Here is a 12,997-nt window from a genome sequence, read left to right on the forward strand (position 1 = left end):
CAAGCTGGTTTCTCTCTTTACAGCCAAGGGGTAGATATGCTTAACTGTCCCATTGCGAGGATTCAGGTTCCCAAACCTCAGCACTTCTCCTGTGTGTGCAGGAGTCAGCTGGCCCCACTCAAGGTGCTCTGAGTACTGGGACTCAGGGAAGTGGAGCAAGAAAGCGCTGGGGTCCCGGCCACTTCCGTTGTGATAAATTCCTGCGGTCCTGTTCTGACTGCATTCGGCGGCCTGTGATAGGCTAAGTTCTTAGCTTGAAGTAGCAGCCTGAAATCTCAGGTCCTTCATCATTCTTGGCAATAGGTAGGAAATACAAATAAAGAAGCAAATAAATAGCCATCAGAGTTCAGCTAAGAAATATCATTTTATTCATGCTTTTCCTGTAAAAACTACATTATATATTCTTTTCATAAATGTAGCAAAGGTTTTTCAGATTTTTTCTTAGGCTAAAATAAAACCTTGACATAATTTTGCTATTCATATTTAATGACAGTTTTCAAAGCATAATAAGCCATCTGTTTTTTTCATATGCATATAAACTTGTAGGTATATATATACACACACATATATTGGGGTGTTTGTGTCTGGTTTTGAAAAACCAAATCAATCTTATTTTGTTTGATCACATTTTCAAGAAATAATCTTAATTCCACCTGTGTCATCGTGATGTGTTATTTGCCTCTGTTCCAGAATATTGGAAAGAAGATGACCTGCCAAGAGTTCATCGCAAACCTCCAAGGGGTAGATGAAGGTGGTGATTTCTCCAAGGATCTACTGAAAGTAAGCATTGAAATGGTATTTATGTATTTACTTACTGAAGTAGAGTTGATTTAAAATATTATGTTAGTTTCAGGTATATAACATAATAATTCAAAATTTTTATAGATTATACTTCATTTGAAGTTATTATAAACTTTGACTATATTCTCTTTGCTGTACAATATATTCTTGTAACTTATTTTTTTATACTTAGTAGTTTGTATCTCTTAATGCCCTACCTTGAAATACTGGTATTTAAAATATGTTTATATTTTCTACTTACTTTTTAATGTAAAATAGGCTAAGATCACTAAAGTCTTTTGTTGTTGTTTTTTTTTTAGTTTTTCTGGTGAGGTTTCTGTTGGACATTGTCCTTGACATGTCAGACTGAAAACTACCCTTCAATTAATAATTCCTAGAAGTCCACATTATAATTTATAATACTGAGATAATCAGTAGATTTTGAATAATTCGTGCTACAACTAGTGGGCATTTTTTAATTTATGTGACTGTCAGAACTTGAGAAAGATCACCATGGTATATTCACTATGGAAACAAAAGAGCATTTGTCAGACAATAAAGGAAGCAGTTCTGACTGTTCAGTCCTCAGAAATCCACTCAGGCCGTCTTTGGAAAGACATTAAATTAAAATCTGAGTAATTGTGGAATGCCTGAGTTACTTGCACTGAGCTTTATTATTGACAACAGTTAGTGTGTTTTCCCTCTAATCAACTTTGGAATTCATAACATCCTGCAGCAGTATACATGAGATATGCATTTGACTCAAATACAAAATATAGAGATTGATAATGGATGTGGCTATTTTTGAAGTTCAGGATAAGATGTGTGTGTTGAGAATGTGATTTTTACAGATTTCTGTTTGATTCTGATTTTCTTTTTAAAAACTTTGTACACATGTATATTTCTTTTGACATCAGTTCCTTTGACTGAATTTGCTAAGAAGGGCAGCACATTTTGAATCATGGTATAATATGGAAATGTATGAGTAGAAAGATAAGTCCTTATGTTTTCTATGACTTTTAAACTACATAATATATAGAATTGAGTTCTGCCAGATTTAGAGAGACATATATACTCTGAAAAATGAAAAAAGGTGTAAAAATGGTATTACGAGATTCTGAGTTTGACTGGCTTTAATTGCAGCTCATTAAAAAATTATATTATGAAAAAAGCAAGAGGAAATGTATCTTCAGCTTACTATATAAGGAAGGTGTTTTTTAAGTCCTTTCTCTATGGAACAAATGCTGCCATTTCTGAAGCTACAATTCCAAATGGGAATGGGAAGTAAAAGATGGTGGATTGGGACTTGATGTACTCTGTACATCCATGGAAGGCAGACGGTAGACACATGGAAACAGGCCTTTTCTCGTTCTAGTGGTGTTAGCATGGAATGTAACTCTCTTTCTAGGAGAGGCTTTGTGAGGCCTTTATCAAGTTACGCCAGAAATGAAAACTGACAGGTAGAATTTTTATAGTAAGCTTTTAGACTTTTGTGGTAGGCTGTGGTAACATGCATGACTATGGGTTGATTAGTGGGCAGCTTTGGAGCATGTTTGAGGGAGCTTTCCAAACCAAATGCAGTCCAGTGGCCACCATTCATCTTGGGTAAGCATGTGTGCTTTGATGTACTCTGCCAAGAATTTGCTGGATGATTTGTTGCAGTCGTACAATTGAGATCATGCTTAAAAATCTCAGGGGGAAAAATAAGTGTTATGCTGGTTTTTATTTACTGTGGGAAGTTGACAATGAAATGATGCCAAAAATGACAGTGGCATTTACATGGAAATTGTCAAGTAAAATATTGATTTCCTTTTGTAATAAACCTCAGCCACTCACCAACCCAAGAGGAGGGCTTTCTGTTTCAGTAGGAATCTGGATTGTACTGCAGATTCCAGCAAGAAAAGATTTTCTTCAAACTGTTTGTTTCATTTTACTCTTCTCTCTGACCAGCCCTCTTAATGGCTTTTCCTTCTTTCCTCTCTCCCTCTGCCTCCCTTTCTCTTCCTCTCAGTTTCTTTTTAATTCTGCCTTTGACTTTCTCTTTTGTTTTCTCTTAGTCTCTTTCTTATCTTTCTTTCTCTCCTCCCCGCCCACCAAAACACTCTCTCTCTCTCTCTCTCTCCTGAGATAAATTATTGGGTGGGATATGAATAGGCCTTTGGGGGGCAGTATTACGTACATGCCACACAGATAGATACATATGTCCAGATAAACACACACACATTTGGTATCATCTTACAGGTTCTAGATAACTCCTTTCTCTCTTCTGCCACCCCTTTCCCAACTTAAAAATTACAGGCATGTACTCCATTCAGTTTAATTTATGAGGTGAGCCGTTTAAAGTTATATGGACGGAACTGATAAATGGTTATTGCTACATATTGACCTTATTACTTTTAAGATTTCTTTGGAAATCTTAAAGTAGCATTTGGATTTTCTTTTTGGACCAGAAGTAACATTCTGACCCATATCTGTTGTTCAGGGTAGTTGCATAGTCAGGAATATTTATTGAAGACCCACTCTGTGTTCAGGTGTGGACTTGGAGAACATATCAGAACCAAATGGGCCCCTGGTCTCAGAGACCACAGACTACTGAAAAAGATGGAGGGTCCTTTCTCCCTTAAATAGACAGTTATTCCATATTAAAATAAAAATATAAGATGAATTCTGCTTGTTGTTAGTAGGAATGATAATAAAAAATAGACCTTAACATACTTAAAGGTATGCACCATGAGGGACTTGTTTCAAGCCTATAATTCAGAGACTTGAGTTAATATTTAGCTGTAAATTTGCCTTAAGATTACATGAAAAGGATAGATAATGGTATACTGAGCCCTTTTTCACACTTTACAATTTACTGCTATTTCCCTGCTATTTACTCAAATGACCTAAACAGACACATGAGTGTATGAGTCCTTTGTGCAAATAAGAGTTTTCCCCAATAAGTTGCTTAAATGATGATAAGTAACAGATATCTATGGTATAAAATGGAAGAAGTTGGGTACCAAAAGACAACTGGTGATAGAATATTATTTAGGTTCTTTAAACTTGAAATCTGGTTGGGAGGACGTGCTATTTGAGATAAGCCTCCATTTAAAATATTGGTACAGTTTTAGTAGGAGACTGATTTTGATTTAGGTTGATATTCCACTTCAACTCATGTCCCCTTTCTTCTCCATAAACATTAATGCTCTTTCTTCCTTCCTTCTCTCTCTCCTTCTTTTCTCTCTCTCTCTCCCTTTCCTTCTGTCTTTCCTTTTTTCTTTCTCTCTCTCTCTCCCTCCTGCCTATTTCCTCACTAAATCAAGACCAAACTCTGCCAGACCATCTGATGTGTCCATGGCTCCACTGGGTGTGCCAATCCCAGTGCCTTCAGGCATCACTGGGGGTGAGGTGGAAGAAAGGGGAAGAGGGAAGATCTGCTTTTAGTTCTGATGACTTAATAGGACATCCCTAAGATTCTAATAAGTGATAAAGCTCTTAGGACTCAAACAGAAGGAGAGGAGAATGTGAGATGCGGGCCAGCTCTGGGTTGGAGGATGAAGTTCCTGACAGACATGATACATGAGGATTATGACTATTGTCTGGGGAACTCTGCTGACGGTTCCAATCTCAGCTCCCCTGTCTGATTAGCTGAGGGGTTATGAGCAAATTCACTTAAACTTTGTCTCCTGATTGCCTCATCTATGAAATGGGAGGCTTTATTAACACCTACCTCATCTAGTTGTTTTAATAAGTTAATATATCCAAAGACTTCACAGTTCTAGTATGTGTTAGCTATTATAACTTTTTAAAGTGAAGTCGCTCAGTCATGTCCAACTCTTTGCAACCCCATGGACTGTCGCCCACCAGGCTCCTCCGTCCATGGGATTTTCCAGGCAAGAGTACCGGAGTGGGTTGCCATTTCCTTCTCCAGAGGGTCTTCCTGACCCAGGGATTGAACCCGGGTATCCCACATTATAGGTAGACAGTTTCACCCTCTGAGCCACCAGGAAAGTCATTATAACTTTTTAGTATTGTTTTATTCTTTACCTATGTCAAAGTGGGCTGGACAAGGACTCCACCCCTTCCTGCGAGCATTTGGACTCAAGGTATCTTAACACATCCTGGGCAGAGTGGGATTAGTGTCAATAGACAGGACTTCTGTCCCCCATCCTTTCCAGCCTAAACACACCCATCATTTTGTTTTTAGAAGGGACCATCTGTGACTTTGACCTTGAGCATTTTCTCCTATTGTGGTAAGATTTTAATCCTCATCATTTGTGGCTTCTTTGCTATCTAAAGACTTGCTGGTTCCAAAGAATGGCCATTGAAGTCCTTCACAGAAGGCATTTGTGCAGTGATGCCTGTCTTGACATTGTACAGGCATCTGACAATGAACCTTGGTTAACCCTATATTTTCTGCCCTTTTAACCTTGTTAAGCAACAGTGCCTCATCCATCTTGCTGCATTTTTATATCTTATCTTTGGTTTGGGTCTTTGATGCTGCAAGAGTGCAGGGACTAAGGAGAATTTGGTCTTAAACTGGTCCTGAGATCAGAAGAAACGTTGAAGAAGCAAATTAGTTCTGATCTTCTTTAAAGATCCCAAGAAAATCCTGGGATATTAATGGAGATGTGAATTGTTTGAAGTGACTACAAACCCTGGGAAAGAAGAAATATTGCTGGGTGTCTCCCTACTCTATGTGTTCTCCAGATGGAGAGCTCTGGGTCAGAAGGCTCATGGGTTTATTGGTCAGCTTTTGTAGATTCTAGACTGTTATCCTGGGAATGAATCTCTTCCACACAGAAGACTGGAGTAGGCTGCCATTTTCTTCTCCAAGGGATTGTTTCCTTAATTTCTCTTTCTGATCTTTTGTTGTTAGTGTGTAGAAATGCAGCAGATTTCTATGTATTAGTTTTGTATCCTGCAGCTGTACTGAACTCATTGGTGAGCTCTGGTAGTTTTCTTGTGGTGTCTTTAGGTGGCGATGGTGTCTTTTATATGTATAGTGAGGCTTCCGCAACAAAACTAAAGTGTCACTTCATGTCATCTGCAAAGAGTGACAGTTTTGCCTGCTCTTTTCCTATTTGGATTCCTTTTATTTATTTTTTTTCTTGTCTAACTGCTATGGCTGGGACTTCCAAAACTATGTTGTCTTGTCTAACTGCTATGGCTGGGACTTCCAAAACTATGTTGAATAAAAGTGGTGATAGTGTGCATCTTTTGTCTTTTTCCTGATCTTAGAGGAAATGCTTTCAGCTTTTCACTCGTGTGTATGATGTTAGCTGTGAATTTGTCATATATGGTATGACCTTTATTATGTTGAGATATATTTTCACTATGCCCATTTTCTGAAGAGTTTTTATCAGAAATGGACATTAAATTTTATCAGAATCTTTTTCTGCATCTATTGGGATGATCATATGGTTTTTATTCATTAGTTTGTTAATGTGGTATATCACTTTGATTGATTTGCAAATAACTGAAAAATCCTTGTCCAGAAAACTGGACAGCTATATGTAAAAGAATGAAATCAGAACATTCTCTAACGCCATACACAAAAATAAAATGGATTAAAGGCTTAAATGTAAGACTGGATACTGTAAAACTCCTAGAGGAAAACCTGGACGGAACACTCTTTGACATAAATCGTAGCAATATTTTTTTTTTTGGATCTATCTCCTAAAGTAAAGGAAATAAAAGTAAAAATAAACAAATGAAACCTTTAAACTTAAAAACTTTTGCATAGCAAAACCATTGAGAAAATGAGAAGATAGTCTACTAAATGGGTGAAAATATTTGCAAATGATATGACCAATAGGGGTTGATATCCAACCTTTATAGACAGCTAATACAACTCAATATCAAAAAAACTAACAACCTGATTAGAAAATGGATGGAAGACCTAAATAGCTATATTTCTAAAGTGGATATGCAGATGGCCAATAGACTCATGAAGAGATGCTCAGTATCATAAATCATCAGGGAAATGCAGAGCAAAGCCACAGTGAGCCATCACCTCACACCTGTCAGGATGGCCGTCATCAAAAATGACACAAATAGCAATTTTTGGCAATTATGTGGAGAAAAAGGAAATCTGTACACTGTTGGTGGGAATGTAAATTGGTGCAGCCACTGTGGAAAACAGTCTGGAGGTTTCTCAAAAAATAAAAACTAGAACCATATAACCTAGTACATTCGCTCCTGAGTATACAATCCAAAAAACAGTGATTTGAAAAGATATATGCACATCATTGTTCACAGAAGCATTATTTACAATGGCCAAGATAGGGAAGCAACTTAAGTGTCCATCAGCAGATGACTGGATAAAGAATATCATGGAATACTACTCCGCCATAGAAAGAATGAAATTTTGCCATTTGCAGCAACAGGAATGGACTATAAGTGAATAAAATCAGAGAGACAAATCCAAACACTGTATGATATCACTTACATGTAGAATCTAAAAATAAAATACAACAAAGGACTGAAAAAGCACAAAAGAAGGAGATTCACAGATTCAGGCAACAAACAAATGGTTACTAGTTGGGGGAGGGCCGCAGTGTGGGTGGGGAGTGGGAGGCACACACAGTTGGGTTTAAGGAAGACTCAGGAAGGTTTATACAGCACAGGGGATACAGCCAATATTTGGTAATAGCTGTAAATGGAAAGTGACCTCAAAAGTTGTACACAAATTTTTTTAGAAATTAAAAAAATTGTTACATATTCTATTAAGTCGAATCCCAGTGAATGTTCTTATTCAGATGTGTGTGTTTTCCCTTGCTTTCCCCCAAATCAGAATTTAGATGTGAACCAGACTTTGGAATTTAAAGAAGTTTCTGAAAATGCATATTACCTGTATCTATTACTTAACATATGTAGTCAGCTGAAAACATTGTATGTTTTATTTCAAACATAATTTTTATATTTGGTATTCTTAGGCAGCAGTAACCTGTGAAAATGATGGAGAAATTAGCTAGGAGGGTAACATATAAATAAACAGATCTAAAAGATTGACAACAAAAAAATACATTTTAAATAAAGATTAATATATCTTGTAAAAGGAAAGAAACAATAATTAGGAAATATAAGAATTATGCTATGCAGGCAACCATTAACCTATGGTTAATGGTAACCTATAACCATTAGGTTTTTAATCAATCACAGTTGTATATAGGGGTAAGCAAAAAAAAAAACAACAACAACAACAAAAAACCAAAAACAAAACACAACAACCCAGCCATTAAAGATTCAAGCAATTTGTTAAAAACTTGAACTCTGAAAAGTGCCCTTTTGCACAAAGTGACAACAAGAGTTGTAAGCTTTTTCTTAAAAAGAGAGCAAAGCTAACTCAGCTTTCAGGGTACCATTGACCTATCTAATTTGACGCTTTCAACCAGGGAGGAGATTAAAAATTTAACGCTGACAGTTGCTCCTCTTTTCTTTCTACGAAAAGGCTGACCTTAGAAAACATCTCTCCCCCATTTTGCTCTCTCTTCTTTCATCTCTGCTTCCAGTATTATCAAATGAGGACAAGTGTAAGTGGAGAAATCTGGTGAGGGTTTTCAAAGTCAGTGTTGTGGTTGTAAAGTACTATGATATGCTGTAGTTTTGCAAAAGTTACCATTGGAGGAACCTTGGTAAAATGTATTTAAAAAATCTCCTATTAATATAACTGCATGTGTCAGGTGTTAGTCGCTCAGTCATGTCCGACTTTTTGCAACCTCATGGACTGTAGCCTGCCAGGCTCCTCTGCCAGTGAGATTCTCCCAGGCAAGAATACTGCAGTGGGTTCCCATTTCCTTCTTCAGGGTATCTTCCCAACACAGGGATCAAACCCAGGACGCCCACATTGTAAGAGGATCCTTTACTGTCTTAGCCACTGCATGTGAATCTACAGTTATTTCACTAAAACTTCCAGTGAAAAGGAAGTTCCATTTCTCTGCATTCAGCCAGAGATTTAAGCATCATGTAATAATGAGTTTAATGAAGTTTTCATACTCTTTCAGACTTTACTACTCTTTGATTACTCTTCCCAGCAGTGAATATAATGATTGTTAAGCTCAGCTGCAATTGCATAGCAGCGGTGAAAACTGTGGTTTTAAGAAAAAGGCAGTGGGAATTATTTTAAAGAGTTGGAAAGCTAGAGAGTCAATGAGTCCATTTAAAAGGGTTATTATTATTACTCTGGGGTCTGTGGAGAATTTTTTGGAAGGAAGTTATAATGGAAATGAGACGGTGAAGAAATGGTTGCAATTGTGTATTTGGGAAGGGACGACGGCTTGGGCGTGGCTGGTGACAGTTAATAACAGAACGATTTCACATTGTTTTGAGATACTAGCTTTTCTGTTGCTAAATTATTTTCCAAATTGCCCCACTGTCCCTTCCTATATCACCTGGGTTCTAAACTGCTTGAAATGGAAGAGTGCTAAAAAGTGGGAGCACGCTGACTGCTTCTTCCAAGCTAAGGCTTGATCTTGGGGTCGCTCTGCGCCGCTGTGCAGGCCACGTGTGTAACGTGGGTTGGAACGTGGGTGGTGACGCCTTCCTCCCAGAGTGACCGTGAGGACTGGAGAGTGCATCCCAGTGTTGGGGTCCTGGGTTCCACGCCTGCCCTCTCGCTGCTAACGACAAGTGACGGTGCCTCAGTTATGGTTTCTTGGTTTGTAAAATGAGGTATGTGGGCCATTCCCATGATTTTCAGGTTTTTAGTTCAGGCTCCTAAAGCCGACAGTATCTGGTGCCCCCTTGCCGTGTCCCGCTCTCTACCAGGACCAGAACTGCTTCCTCTGTTTTTTCTATTGGGCTCAAACTAACTCATGAGCGATTTCTTTTGCACAAAATATTTTGTGGCAAAGAGTAAGCTGGATAAAAACTATACATGATCTTTATGGATCCTTTCAGTCTAAGTATTGGGAGTGTTCTTAATATCATTTTTTTCTTTGTAAATTCAAATTGCATCTCTCAAGTTTTAACTTTTCTGATGTATTTATTGGCTTAGATAAAGAAGTGTCCAAGAAAATTAACCTCTGTTTTGTTAGTGTCCTCAAAGGATTACTCCTAGAGAATTATGTGAGAGGAAGAAACGGGCCACAGTCTGAAAAAAGTCGGCATTTTTTATAAATGAAAAGCCTGAAGTGAATTCTCAAAAATACTTGATCTGAGTTATATTTGGAGTCTGCAGTTGAAAATAGGAACTGAGGGGTGGTATTTAAGTGTAGCTAAAAAAAGAGCATCAACTGTTGCCTGGAGTAGGTGAGCTCTCTTCAAGAGAAGGTCCTGGAGACCTGATAGCAACAGTCTCTATGGAGGAAACCGGCTCGAGTGCTTATCCTGGTAGAAGCAGGCGAGCCTTTCCAGAGAAAAGCTGCCTTCGCGAGCTTTTAAAGAGAGAAGCTTGAAACATTTTGGCTTAAAATATGGGATGCAGCTTTGTTCAGTAAAATGCACCAAGCTGAGTTGTGATACAAGGTTCGTGGTGTTTCTGCTCCGCTTTCCCTGTGGAGATCCGGATGCAGGCTGTTGCTTCCGGTCAGGTGCTGGCCTGGGCAGACAGAGCTGCTGCTTCTTGTCTGGTTCCAACCTTGAATGAAGACGGTGACGATGAGAAAGGGAATACTTGGAAATAGCTGAAGGTCTACATGTCATGTTCATGCTTTAGGAAAAAATCTATCACAAAGAAGTCTGTTAGAACATTCTGACAGAACAGATGCTGCTTAAAGAGTACAAATAGATTTTTAACCAAAAAAAAAAAAGAGAAGGGTTTGAGTAGGAGAGAGGGGAGGTAGTAATCATTATGGGTCCTGTAATGGAATATTAATGATTCCCACATAGAGTTCATTTTAATTTGATCATGAAGAAGTGCTACAGAATTTCATATTCAGATGCATCCACAGAGGTTAGAATGTTCATATGTTTGGAGGGTTTTTAAAGTTCATGATACAGTCCACCAGGGTTGATGCTCCTGTCACTTGGGTATGGCCTGCGGTATTGACGTGAATGTCAGGGGTCACATTGTGGATTTAAACTGTCCCCCTTTGCTTATGATGTGCCAGACGGGAATGGCAATGATGGATTTCTTTTAACAAGCCTGCAAGTCAGTGGCTAATAAAGTATCACAGTGGATAGTCCATCCTCAACGCAGAGACACGGATTTTAATTTAAAGGCATTTGTAGCTGTACAAAAAAAAAAAAAAATCACAAAGGAAAAGTTTGACTTGTGGTTGTATTGATGCTTCAAGACCCAAAAGTTGAAAATGCAAAAAATTTAAAATAACTCTGAATGGCCAGAATAAATGGGTGTTGTGGAGTCTGTGTAACACACAAATTTTACTCAGACCCTCATTTGTGGTCTATTATAATAAAAACCAAAATTGTTACTTTGAAATGTTGGCCTCATCTTCCTCCCTGGCTTTTCCAAGCCAATGGCCATGTGGATGCCTTTTTATAGAAAGCTGCCTGAAAGTAGGGGTCTGGACCTGGGCACCTCCCACTGCTCATCTCCAAGCTAGCTCACCTTTCCTGAAACAAAGTTAAGAAAACAGAAATATTCAGGTTGCTATTTAAATTTTAAATTGAGCTTATTTTGAAGAAACAGTTGTTTTCCCAGTTTAGCCAGGAACTAGAAGGATGCCTTGCAGGGAGTGCTATCAGTCAGGTAAATGGACCATACCAGGTAGTGACTTGATAATGAGGCGAAGAGAAAGAGGAAACCCCAAAAGCCCTGGGTCTCTGCCTGGAGCAGCTGGAGTTGCTTTGGTGAGGGGCAGGCCCCCGTGGGTAGTCAGCAACTTCTCAGAGTGCGCTGTAGCACGGCGGAGTAATGCATGGGCTGAGTGAGTCATCTGAAACATTACATCATGTTTACTTAGTTTGATTAAGGAGACCAGGAGTGTGAAATGGATTTGGGAAGATTGCCAGCAACTGTTTTATAAAGATTTTGCCATTTGAAAAAACTAACTTCAATCAGAAAATCCATTAATATAGAATAATTCATTTCTCTACCAGAAGACATTCTTGAACTCCATTCTCTGTCAACGTTGGATTTTTATTGTTGCTGTTTTAAAGTTTTTGTTTGCTTTAGCTGTTCTAACATTTACCCTTCTCTTCACACTTCCCACAGACAGCAGCGTCATTTTTGTGCCTCAGACACGCTGCCCTTTGAGGAAGCCACCATAGATGGTAGTCCCGTCTTCCGGGGCAGGTCATTTCCCCACGAGATCCCCTAATGCTAGAAGCATTTATTCCGTGAGAAGGCAGCATGGATAGATTGTTACTCTTCTTTCCCTCTTTTTCTTTCACTTACAGAAATGCAATTCAAAGGTAAATCTCTTACACCCGAAGTATTACCTTGAAGGGTTATCTGTGTTCCAGTTTGTTGGGCATATGTTGTAGACTTGGGCAAATAAGTCATCTTTAAAAAGAGTTGTCTGACTTTGGGTTAGCTATTGCTGGTCACTAGGATGTGACCACCCCCGCCCCCCCAGCCCCTATTCTTCGGCAGAGACTCCTGCCATTATACATAGTGTTGTTCCAGGACAAACTGGATATTCAACAAATATTGGTGGAAGAACTGATTGCAGTTTCATATAAAACCCAAGTGCTACGACTTCTGACTGTGTGAGCACCACGTGACCGACTTGATATGTACAGAATTCTGAATGTGTGTGGATGTGTACATATATCTGTCTGTTTTGGTCTGGTTTTTTTTTTTTTTTTGAGGGGGGAGATCCATAGTTTTAATCAGATTTTCAGAAGGATCTTTATTTCCCCCCAGTATTGAGAGCTGTAGACCTAGGACTCTCCCAGAGTGGAAACTTGTAGTTTGTTTTAATTAAAATAAAAACAACTTAGGAGAAAGGGTTTCTTTCTTTCCCCTGTGCACTTTGGTCATTCATAGAGGCCCCAATGTGCATCTCTGTGCTGGATTCATGTGTGTAGCCCTTAATAAGACAGACACAGGCCACACCCTCTTGGAGCTCAAAATTTGGTAGAGAAAACAAGTATTGGACCCATGATTATTCAGATAAGGAAATACTTAAAATCACACTACTTGTGTTTAGTTATGGGAGACTAAAAAATGTTGGCCTAAAACTCAACATTCAAAAAACTAAGATCATGGCAACCAGTCCCATTACTTCCTGGCAAATAGATGGGGGAACGATGGAACAGTGACAGATTTTATTTTCTTGGGCTCCAAAATCACTGCAGATGGTGACTGCAGCCATGAAATTAA

At 38.6% G+C, this 12,997-nt stretch overlaps 1 protein-coding gene across 7 annotated transcripts in view; it reads left to right on the top strand.

Moving 5' to 3' along the window:
* PSD3 (pleckstrin and Sec7 domain containing 3) overlaps positions 1 to 12,997 on the top strand; it is a 492,335-nt gene that overhangs the window by 270,308 nt on the left and 209,030 nt on the right. For all 7 annotated transcript variants that reach the window (XM_010846409.1, XM_010846403.1, XM_010846406.1 and 4 more), the window contains one exon: positions 691 to 780. In XM_010846409.1, coding sequence (XP_010844711.1) covers positions 691 to 780 — 90 coding nt within the window. The remainder of the gene's footprint in view (positions 1 to 690; positions 781 to 12,997) is intronic.

This window comes from Bison bison, unplaced genomic scaffold (assembly GCF_000754665.1).
Source record: "Bison bison bison isolate TAMUID 2011002044 unplaced genomic scaffold, Bison_UMD1.0 scf7180017864236, whole genome shotgun sequence".
Classification (NCBI taxonomy): Eukaryota; Metazoa; Chordata; class Mammalia; order Artiodactyla; family Bovidae; genus Bison; species Bison bison.